The 12,410-nt window shown below is 39.9% G+C and overlaps 1 protein-coding gene across 5 annotated transcripts in view; it reads left to right on the top strand.

Moving 5' to 3' along the window:
• LOC125458278 (protocadherin alpha-C2-like) overlaps positions 1-12,410 on the top strand; it is a 227,948-nt gene that overhangs the window by 97,582 nt on the left and 117,956 nt on the right. For all 5 annotated transcript variants that reach the window (XM_048543430.2, XM_048543429.2, XM_048543432.2 and 2 more), the window contains exon 2: positions 10,768-10,826. In XM_048543430.2, coding sequence (XP_048399387.2) covers positions 10,768-10,826 — 59 coding nt within the window. The remainder of the gene's footprint in view (positions 1-10,767; positions 10,827-12,410) is intronic.

Raw genomic sequence — 12,410 nt, 5'->3', positions numbered from 1 at the left:
CTACCTTAACGGTAATGATGGCGTGGGGGATATGCCGGGAGATTGCAAGGATGACATGCAGCACATTTCTGCTGCTGCAAATGATCTACAGAGACTCATGGATACTTAGCCTTGAGTAGTTAGGTCTTTTCAAAATCTGTTCTCTCTGGCATAGTGATAGGACCACATGTTATGATGTAGAGTACCCTCCAGTGATCTTTCTTCAGAACCTAAGGGTGAGTGTACTCAAAATGTTAATTCTGTTTGCTCTCCATAGATGCTGCCAGACCCGCTGAGTTTCTCCAACAATGTCTACTTTTGTTTGTTTTACATGTAGAATATTAATTCATCAGCCGGTGGGTTTAGGTGGCAACTACCAGTAACTTCCCTTCCCATTTTGACATTATGTCAAGAGACTTAATGGGTTCTGAAATCAACCCACTCCTGACTGTACAATGCTCTGATTCTGTGAGTATAATATGTGAGGAGTTTGCATGACTGGTCTGAAAGATAGGTGTCCCAATTTTGGTTTAAGGAGGACTTTGCAGGGCAAATCCAGCCCTGTTTTATATTTCTGCTGCCGACTTTGGTGCCAGCTGGTCTGTCTATTTTCATTACTTTTTTGAGGCTTTTTACAGTTTGATACAACTGAGTGGCTTCTGGGCCATTTCAGAAGGCAGTTAAGGGTCAATCACATTGGGGTTAGAGTCACATTTTGACAATACCAGACAAGGATGCCAGATTTCTTTTCTTAAAGGGCAATAGTGAACCAGATGGGTTTTCACAACAATGGATTAATGGTATCCTTATACTTTTGGTAAATTGAAATTCTACCAACTGCAATGATGGGATTCAAACCTGGGTCCCCAGAACATTATCTGGAACTCTGGATTACTGAACAAGCAACAATTCCAGTACACCATTACATCTCCATATACAAAACTGAATATGTATTCCAAGCACTTTCTGACCAAAGTGTTGTGAAACAAATTCCTGTGCAAAGTTCAGACCCAGAATACAGAATGATATTGTTATTTTACCTTTAATTATGACAAACATCAAAAGAAAATTCATTTTGCATCCACCAGTTGGTCAATTCTTCCACATTTTTCATGCTTAAATATGTACATTTATTTGAACATTCCACCTCAGTTGCAATCATAATTTATGTGTATTTTAGAAAAATAGTGCCACTGAATTTTTTGTCCTTTTTCAGTTTCTATGTATTTTTTAAATTTCAAAACTGCAATTACTTTTAATTTAGAGCTCTAAGATTTGTGCAAAATTTACAATTATATTCTTTGCTGAAAAGGAGTTTCAGTTTTGTGGTAATGGAAAACATGAAACAGAGCTGCAGAAGAGAATGTAACTTAGCTTTTGAAGTGAGATTGCCTCAAGCAAATAGTCTCATACGGTCACAGCATGATGCTGTCGACAGTATAATGATAACTGTTGGAAATTGAATTACTTCAACTTTAAAATTAAAAGTTGAACATTTTACAGTTTGTTGAATTGCTTTTAAAATTCTCCTGTTATCAATTGGTTGAAAGGACAATCTGTTCTTTAGTAGTGCTAAAATTTAATCTCCATTTACATACCAGCAAAACTGGGAACTTCAATTCAATTAGTGCTTTTTTAATACAATTTCATAGCATCAAAAAGTCCCTTATGAGCAGTGAAGTAGTTTTGAAGTACTGTCACTGTTGTAATGTAGAAAACTTAGCAATTTGCATGCATTTGCTATGGGATTACGTCAAAGGTTGCCATGCTAGACAAAACCAAATGGTTTCTCCGTCATTTACGCACTAAGCAATTTTCAGTCCATGCAGACAGTTGGGATAAATGGGTCCTTTTTGGGTGAGCAAATCTATTATGAGCAGAACATCCAGGGGATCATTGGTAGGTCCTAAATTATTTACAATCTGTATCAATGATTTGGATGAAGTGACCCAAATGTGTGGTAGCTAAATCTGTGGATAGCATCAAAATAGCTAAGAAAACATAGAAAAATAGAAAATAAAAGCATGAGTAGACCATTCAGCTCTATGAGTCTGCTTCACCACTCAATATAATCATGGCAAATCAACCAACACAGTCTGCTATCCCTGCTTACTCCCCAGTTTCTTTTAAAAGTTTAGCCCTAAAAAAAATCTAACTCCTTCTTGAAAACATTTAATGTTTTGGCATCAACTGCTTCCCGTTGCAGAGAATTCCACAAGCTCACAATTTTCTGGGGGAAGAAATTTCTCCTTAGCTTAATCCTAAATGGCTTACCAGTTGTCCTTTAATTATGACAGAAAGCAAGTTACTAAGAGGAGACTTACAACCTACAAAGAAGTAGATTAAGTCAGTGGACAAAAATATGGAAAATAGCGTATAATGTGGACAAATGTAAATTTGCACATTTTGGCAGTAAGAATAATGAAGCTACTACTAGTACTGCTTCAATAGAGAGTGATTGCAGGTCTTTGTGGTGCAGAGGAATTTAGGTGCCCTGGTGCATGAATTGCATAAATTAATATGCACTTACAGAAGTTATAAGGAAAGCCAAGGGAATGCCATTATTGTTTTCAAAGGAAATGCAATATAAGATTAAGGATGCTGCTAAGACCACATACGAATTAACACAATTTCACACAATTTCAGTCACATTTCAGTTCGGATTGAATAGATTAGGATTATAACTTTGGAATCGAAGAAATGATCTTATTGAAACCCATAAGATGTTCAAGGATTGAATCTTGTGGAAAATCGGGCATATTTATTCTTGTGGGGAGACTAAAACTACAGGAAATAGTTTAAGGATAAGTTATCTCCCGTTTGAAACAACGAGTAAATAGCATTAATTTTTCACAGAGGACTGAAGGAATGTTATATTCTCTTCTCCAGAAGATTGACTCTTTAAATGTACTCACACCTGAGTTAGATAAAGTATTGGTAGATAAGGGAGTCAAAAGTCATGGAAAAATATGAAAGTGAAAATAATGCCACAACCATATCAGCCATGATGTTAGTAAATGGGTGAGCAGGCTGAAAGGACCGAATGGCCAAATCCTGTTTCTAAGCCCTTTTCTCCTCACAAACTCCCACAAACAACAATGTGTGAACATTGGCTAGTCTACTTTAGTGATGGTGATTGGGGTGATTGGCCAGGACACCAAGAACAATCCCAAGGCTTTCTTCAAACTCATCACTGCCATGACATCTACAAAAATAAAACAGAGAACTAGGGATGCTGGAAATCTGAAACAAAAGCAGAAAATGCAGCCAGCCTGGCAGCATATGTGGAGAGAAAGTAGAGATAAAGTTTTGAATCCAGTGATTCTTCTTCAGAACTGATGAAATTGCTTATCTTCATCTGTGAGAGTGGAAGATGCTTTGATTTAATGTATTGCCTGGAGTTTTGCCATGACAGAAAGCTTCTCCGTGTGGTGAAAATTACAATTAAAGATGGAAGTGATAGCCCTGGCCCCAAACAAAACAATTCTCATTCTCTGAGTCAGAAATAGGATTGGTTAGAATTTTCAAATGAGCAGTTCATTGAATCATTTGACCATTTAAATAATCAGCCATGTTCACAGAAATAGGGATTTGCTAGCTCTGGCTAATGAAAGGAAAAGGAAGCAGCTTCCACAGATGAAAGCATTAGAATCACTGGACTCTACAGCGAGTAAATCCTGGGTGTTTTTGGCAGGGGTTGGTTTCGGTACTCTGCAAAGGATGTGAGGAGGGTGGAGAGTGGGTATCCCAGTATGGTAGGTATGAAGAAAGGTTTATTTTTGTTTTTATTCTGTGATGTTAGCATTCACTGGCAGTATTGACGTTTATTGTCCAACCCTACTTTCTCCTGAGAAGGTGATGGTGAGCTGACTTGTTGAAATACTGCAGTTCATTTAGTGTGGGTAGACCCGCATTGATGTTCGGCATAGATTTCCAGGAACTAAACAACAGCAGCAATGAAGGAATGACAATAATTTTCCAAGTTAGGATGTTGCGTGGTTTGGAGGAATTTGCAGATGTTGGCATTCTCAAATATCTGCGGTGCTTATCCCTCAAATCAAAATGGTCGTGGGTTTGGAAAGTGCTGACGAAGGAGCCTTGTTGAATTTCTACAATGCAGTTTGTAGGTTGTATATGCCGCTGCCGCTGAGCATCAGTGTTGTGGGGAGTGATTGTTTGCCGGTGTGCACTAATCAGCCAGCTGCTTTGTCCCAGATGGTGTCAAACTTCTTGAGTGTCACTGGAGCTGCACTGATAAGGACAAATGAGGAGTATTTCATTACACTCATGACTTGTGCCTTGTAAAGTGGTTGACAGGCTTGGACAATAATTGAGTTATTTGTTGAAAGGTTCCTGCTCTTGTCGACACTGTATTTAAATGGATAGCCCAATTCATTTTCTGGTCAATTTTACCCCCCAGGATGTTGATCCTGGTGGACTCAGTTGTGGCCATTCCGATTAATGTCAAAGGCCAACAGTTAGCTCCTTTGAAGTTGAATATCATTATGACTGATGCCCGTGTGTCATGAATGTTACTTGCCATTTGTCAGCCCAAACCTGGATATTGTCCAGGCCTAACTCCCATTGGACATGGACTCCATCAGCTGAGGAGTCGCAAATAGTGTTGAACATTGCGCATTCATCAGCGAACATCTTCTCTTTTGATCTTATGATGTAGCGAACGTCATTGATGACCGACTGAAGATGGTCATAGAATACTATGCTGAGGAACTCTTTCACCGATGTCCTAGGGCTGAGAAGACTGATCTCCAACAAACATAACCATCTTTCTTTGTATTAGTTTGGATAGTGCAGGCAACGATTCAGAATTCTTTAAATTTGGCACTGGGATATCGGCTGAGACCAAAGTTGATTTTCTGCTTCTGCCTCCAAGAAGTACACAAACATTGGTTTGATTGTCCTCCCATAGAATTCAGAAAATATGGCTGATGAAATTTCTCGATGTCTCTTAGGCATTGCTGACTTTGCCCGGGTTTAACTACAAGTATGATGATGAGAATTCCTCGCACAAATTTTGTTGACTGTTATTGCAACAGCTTGTAGAATGCTGAGTTCTATAGCTAAACCTGTATTGGATCTTCTAAAAAATGCAGGGCTTTTGTCAGAAGTAGCTACAAAATTATAGAAATGCTCAAAACATTCCAAAGTGTTTCCTTCAACGCGTATGGATGGTGTAATCTTTGGCTGACAGGAGTGGATTGTTACATTATTTTTAATTTGGCAACTTTCAAGAACAAAATGAATTTCTTTTGCATTAGAATTGAAAAGATCAAGAGTGCCTTGCAAATCTGATATAGATCAGGTAATTGCACTTCAGTCAGCTGCAGTTCATAGACAATGTATGCTAATAGTTTTCAATTTATTTTAGGATCAGATGTGATTGAGGTTAAAGGGGGTCAGCACAGTGGCTCACTGCTGCCTCACAGCACCAGGGACCCAAGTTCTATTCCATCCTCAGGCGGTTATCTGTCTGGAGATTGAACATTCTCCCTGTGTCTGCATTGGTTTCCTCAAGGTGCTCCGGTTTCCTTCCACATCCAAAAGTGTGTAGGCTAGGTGGATTGACCATGGAAAATTGCCCACAGTGTTGATGGACATGTAGATTAGGTGGGGTATAGGGGGATAGGTCTGGCTGGGATGCCTTGATAGTCGGCGTGGTCTTGTTGGGCTGAAGGGCCTGTTTCTACACCGTAGGAATTCTGTGAGTCAAAGATGAGGGGTATATGAGGACAGTCCGAACACTTTATCTGACTCGTTGAAAAGCAACTCTTTCATGAAGCTCTGTTTTCTCAACTCTCAAATGTCATACTTTCTTGGGAATACAAAGAAAGTGCTTCAGAGACAGCCTGAAGCTCTTCTTGAAATTATGACCACTACCATTTATTCAGAGTGGCCCATCCTGCCTATCAAATTATGTTATTACCCAAGTTATAATATCTTAATGGTGAGGCAAAGGAGAAAATGAAAAGATGGCAGATTTTGCACTCTGGATCCTACGAGCTTGTGGGACGTCCTGTTCCTGTCCCCAATATTCACAAGTAGGTAGTCAATCTGAGCAGAGACAGCAGCAGCAACAGAGCGAAGGAGAATGAACCGCATGGTGAACAGCAGCAGCAGCAGCAGCAGGATAACTATCTGAGGAGTGGGGTCAGTCAGAGCGAACCTGGGGGTGAACAAGGGCAGAAGGATAAATACCTGAGGAAGAGGATCAGTCAGAGAAAACATGGAGGTGAATCTAGGGGCAATACTTCAGAGGTGACGTCACAACTCAAAAAGTGACATAGGCTTGGCTACTCAGGACCAAGAGTGAGTGATGAGTGTCTGGAAGGAGATAAAGCACTTATTTTTGTAGTTGTAGTGTGCTAGCAGTAGAGACCAGGAGTGAGACTAGTGTATTTGGTTCCTGGATTATTATCTTTAGATGATCAGGTTGTTTTATTCAATAAGATTCTCAATGGCAGTAGAAATGGATCACATGGAATGCTCCTCTTGCAATGTGTGAGAAATCAGTGGTACGTCCAGCTTCCATGGTAACTATATATGCCGGAATTGTGCTCAGCTGCAGATTCTGATTTTCCGGATAGAACACCTGGAGATGAGGATGGACTCACAATGGAGCATTTACGAAGCAGAAAGTATCATTGATAGAATGTTAGTGAGCTGGTCACATGACCAGTAAGCGCTACAAAGATGGAGAAGAATTTGGTGAACACCAGAAAGACAAGTAAGTGTGGCAGGCAGTGCAGGAGTCCCCTGTGGTCATTTCTGTGTCAAGCATGCATGCCATTTTGCATAATTTAGGGGAATGGCTTCTCAGGGGAAAGAACGAGTGGCAGTCAAATGAGTCACACCACAGCTGGCACTGTTGTACAGTAGTGAAGGTCAAAGTGAGGGTGAGCAGTAGTGACAGTGGACTGTATAGTCAGGGGCACATATAGGCATTTCTATGGCTGCAAGTGAGACATCAGGATGATTGTCTCCTTGGTACAAGGGTCAAGGGTGTGTTGCTGAGCGGGCACAAGATATTCAGAAGGCAGGCAGTGACCAGCCAGAGGTTGTTGACTATATTGGTACTGACAATAAAGGAAGAAGCAGAGATGAGGTCCTGCAAAGGGAAATCACAGAGTTAGGTTGGACTTGAAAAGTAGGATTTTGCAGGTTATAATCTCGTGACTACTTCACTGCAGTGAAGCTAGGAAAGGAAGATAATACAGTTAAATATGTGACTCAATAGATAGTATTGGAGGGAGGGTTTCAGGTATGTGGATCGTTACACTGTCTTCTGGGACAGGTGGAACCTGTACAAGTAGGGTGGGTTGCACTTAAACTGGAGGGGTACCAATATCCTGGCAGAGAAGTTTGCATGTGCTACTTGGGAAAGTTCAGTCTGGTGTGGCAAGAGGTTGAGAACCAGAACAGTTGGTGGACAAGTAAAATGATTGACAAGGAGTCTGACACAAAGGCGAGTAAGACTGACCGACAAGGAGAGGTTACTGAACACGGTGGGATTGGCGGCCTGAAGTGTATTTGCTTTAATATGACTAAGACAGGTAAGGCAGATGAATTGAGAGCTTAGATTAATACATATAACCATGACGTTGTAGCTATTACACAGACTTGGTTGAGAGAGGGACAAGACTGGCAGTTTAATGTTCTGAGATTTAGATGTTTAAGGTGTGATAGACAGGGATATAAAAGAGTTGGGGAAGCTCTGTTAAAGAGATAATGGGAACTGCAGATGCTGGAGAATCTGAGATAACAAAGTGCAGAGCTGGATGAACACAGCAGGACAAGCAGCATCTTAGGAGCACGAAAGCTGACGTTTTGGGCCGAGACCCTTCAACAGAAAAGCCAGGCCTAGGCCCAAAATGTCAGCTTTTGTGCTCCTAGGATGCTGCTTGGCCTGCTGTGTTCACCCAGTTCCACACTTTGTTATCTGGGGAAGCTAGGTGGCTGATTAAGGTGAATATCACAGCTGTACTGAGGGAGGAAATCTTGGCGGGCTCATTCAGCAAGGCTACCTGACTAGAACACAGGAATAGGAAGGGTGCAATCACTTTGATGGGATTTGACTACAGGCATCTCAATAGCCACCAGTAATAGAGGAATAGATATGTGGACAGAATATGCAAACATGTGAAAACAAGTGTTGCGGTGATTGGTGATTTTAACTTCCCCTGTATTGACTGGGTCTCCCTTAGGGCCAGTGCTTGGATGGAGGACAATTTTTTATGTCAATTTGTCCAAGATGGTTTTTTGAAATAAGGAAAAAATAGCCCAACAGGGTTTAGGGTAAAAGTGGGTAAGTTTAAAGGAGATGTGAGAGGCAATGTTTTTACACAGAGAGTGGTAAGTGCCTGGAATGTGCTGCCAGAGGAGATGATGGAGTCATAGACTTATTCAGCATAGAAACAGACCCTTTGGTCTAACACATCCGTGCCAACCAGATATCCTAAACTGATCTAGTCCCATTTATCAGCTTTTGGCCCATAACCATCTAACCATTTCCTATTTATGGACCCATCCAGATGCCTTTTAAATGCTATAACTGTACCTGCATCCACTATTCCTCTGGTCGGTTGTTCTGTACACGCACTTCCCTCTGTGTGAAAATGTTGCCCCTCAGGTTCATTTTAACATCTTTCCCCTCTCACCTTAAATCTATGCCTTCTAGTTTTGGACTTCCTGCTCCGTGAAAAAAAAATAGCCTCGGTAATTCACCTTTTCCACACCCATCATAATTTTGTAAACCTCTGTAAGATCACCCCTCAACCTCTGATGCTGCAGGGAAAAAGCCCCAGCCGTGTCAGCTTCTCCTGAAAGCTCAAACAATCCAATCAGGGCAACATTCTTGTACATCTTCTTTGAACCCTTTCAAGTTCAACAACATCTTTCTTAATGTAGGAAGACCAGAATTGATTGTGGTATTCTAAAAAATGGCCTCACCAATGCCCTGTACAGCTGTAACATACCATCCCAACTGCTACAGTCAATGTGCTGATCAATGAAGGCAAGTATGCCAAATACTTCTTCACCATCCTGTCTGCCTGTGATTCCACTTTCAAGGAACTATGCACCTGCGCCCCTAGGTCTCTTTGTGCAGCAACTTTCTCCATTAACTACCAATAACTGTCTAAGTCATGCTCTGTATATATCAGAGGCATTTTGGCAGAGACAAGAATAGGCAGGAAATGGCGGTGGGGGGGGGGGGGGCAAGATCACATGGAGGCAGAGGTTTTTAATTCAGAAAAGCACCATGTGTCATTGCAGTCTTGGTGGTTCAAAAGGCCTGTTCCTGTGCTGTACTTTTCTTTGTTCTTCATCCTTTGGCCTTTGATAGCCAGTGTGTTCATCACATGAAAACCCACGGCAAAAACTCACAACACTGGCTGGATGTCATAATCAAACTGAGACATTATTGCTGACGCTGTGAAAATCTGACGCTGTGAAAATCTGTCTAGATATTAGCTCAAGCTTCTAGCACAGGACTTGAAGTGACATATTTGTAATTCAAAGATGAATTGTACCACTGAGCAATAGCTGACACATGTATTTGTTATTGTGCTCACAGTATTTTGCCTTGTCGGCTTGGAAAGCAGATTATCTGACACATTTGCAGTAATCAAAGGAGCTCCTTTTCATTTATGTGGAGCTTGCAGGATACCTGCACGTTCTTCATTCTCTGTGAGTCAAACAAATAATAAATAAACTTGCTCTGAAGGTGGAGTTCACAATTCACAACATTGAATTTTAAATCGAAACATATCTTACTTGAGTGTTCAATAGCCCAGTGCATACATCCTATACAAACATACGTACAGCCTGTATCTTATGAATAATTGCACAGTCCAAATGGGATTGTTAAATTATTCTGTTCAGAGTTGTCGGCATTGCTCCCAAGATCAGCATTTGTTGTCTGACTCAAATTGCCATTGAACTAAGAGCCCTGTTTGGCCATTTCAGAGGATTTTTAAAAGTCAACCACATTCTTGTGGATCTGGAGTCACGCATTGGCTCGGCCAGGTGAGAAAAGCAGATTTTCATACTTCAAGATATTAGTGATCCACATCGTTACTAAGACTCACTTCCAATTCCAAATTTGATAAGCAACCTGTTACTAGACATGTGGGTAGATGTTGGAAGGAGTTGCCAGAGGAAGTGGTGGACGCCAGTGTAAAGGCAACATTTAAAAGGCATCTGGATGGGTATATGAATAACAATGGTTTAAAGGAATATGGACCAAATGCCAGCAAATGGGACTAGATGCATATCAGATAACTGGTTAACTTGGATGATTTGGACTGAAAGGTCTGTTTCCATGTGTATGTGTATGGTTACACATCTCTTGAACCTATGTGCCCTGGCTCAGGGATAACGACACTACCATTTCACCACAACAGGCCTCCAATCCAAGTTTTACTAATTGTATTTCAATTCCACTATTGTGTGATTTGAACCCCTGCCCTAGGCTGTTAACTTGGCCGTCTCTGAATTACTAGCCCAGTGGACCACTCCTCTCCATTATGTTGTTATTTTCCCACTCTTTATTTGGCCAGCTTGTTTCCTTGAACAGATGTTTTTCAGTGGATTATTAATAATTCTGATGAAAGGTCATTAACTTGAAATATTAACTCTTATTTGTTCCCTAAAAAATCTGGCAGTCCTGCTGATTATATTCAACAATTCTTTTCCTTTACAGATTTCCAGCATTAGCAGTAATTGTTTTTGTATTAATAACTGTATGTTTGTGTCTGTATATTTTTGTAGGTGGGACAAATGAATACAGACTGGCGTTCATCAGAACCTCACATAGTCGGAAAGATCAGGTATTATGTTGTTTATTTTAAGTCTTTCTAGTGTTTGCCCTTGATTCATTTAGATACCAATTTAAGTCCCTACTCATGCATATGCAAACATGATTAACATATCTTATACATGGGATAGTAGTCGTCAATCAAAAGTTTTCCATCAATCATTTTGTTTTGTTTTCCTTACAAGGAAACAACCTATTTTAAGTTCGACTATAGTTCTGAATAAGCAAATTGTGGCACCCAAATATGGGTGGTTCATCAAAATTTTAAGTAACTATATTCATGATCTATTTGAACTACATATGTGCCTTTAATGTTGTAAGGTGTAATGATGTAAGATTCAGATGAAATCTTTCACTGTTTTGATTTACATTTGGTTGAAGAATTGTTGCAGCTGATATAAAAACACATTTGTGCCAGATTGTGTTCTAAAAATGATTGTAAGGCAAAAACACTTATGATTATTACATACACAAATGGTGCATCAACTTCAGGCAAGTGACAGATGTGAGATTAAACATGAATATTGAAAACAAAAACAGAAGTTGCTGGAAAAGCTCAGCAGGTCTGTGAAGAGAAATCAGTTAATGTATCGGGTCTGGCGACTCTTCCTCAGGGATTTTAGTTCTTTTGGCTTTTATAATATTGAAAAGTTGCACTTGTATTATTTTGTCACACTGTCAATTTCTGGGAAACAATATCCCACGGTCTGCTTCAGCATTGAAATGCATTGAATGGCATCAAGCTGCTGTATTTGTGGGGGAGATACAAACTAAACTCACAAGAGAAAGCAAATTCTTCTTTCAAATCTAAGTAACTTTGAACAGTATAATCATTTTTATTTATCATTAATTGAGTACTTTGATGCTAAATGTTAACTTTTGCAATCATGAAGCCACATTCTTTCAAGTATTAATTAATGCTGTAGAGTTTTTTAAAAATTAAAATTGAAAGTAAAATTTAAAAAAAAAGATTTTTAACCTGCCTTTACTTGTTTCACTTTCTCGCTTGCCAGACTCTATTTCCTTTTATGCCTTTCACTCTATTTGATTTACAATTAATTCACCCACTGTAAAATTCCCTCTAGGTTTTTATGATGTTTAATTAACAATGTCTAACTAATTGGATAAGAAATTAAAAACTGAAAAAAAACTGTGGATGCTGTAAATCAAAGACAAAAGCAGAAATTGCTGGAATAGCTCAACAGGGCTGGCAGCATCTCCGGAGAGAAATAAGAGTTAACGTTTCAGGTCGAATGACCCTTCCCCAGAGCTGGGTAAGAAATTGCCTTGTTCTCTGAGGTTTCAGATACCCCTTATTACCACACATTTTCAGCAACTTACCAAGTACTTTTCTAAATATGTTAAATGTGCAGTGACAAGTCAAACTAACAACTTGTGATGAACTACCACTGTTACTAGTTGAATGGAGTAATTTGTGGGCAATCTTAAACATAACTAATATGAAATGGTTGCCACAGTATTCAAAGGCAGCAGTGATAAATGGCAATTTAATCTCCCAATGCAGCTTAACAGTCAGAACTTGAGGACATTTTGACTGTATTTGAGTCTGAGCAAGCCAACAGGTATGATTTGGCAG

This window comes from Stegostoma tigrinum, chromosome 13 (assembly GCF_030684315.1).
Source record: "Stegostoma tigrinum isolate sSteTig4 chromosome 13, sSteTig4.hap1, whole genome shotgun sequence".
In the NCBI taxonomy this organism is placed as follows: Eukaryota; Metazoa; Chordata; class Chondrichthyes; order Orectolobiformes; family Stegostomatidae; genus Stegostoma; species Stegostoma tigrinum.
This window is presented reverse-complemented; position numbering and strand designations above follow the sequence as displayed.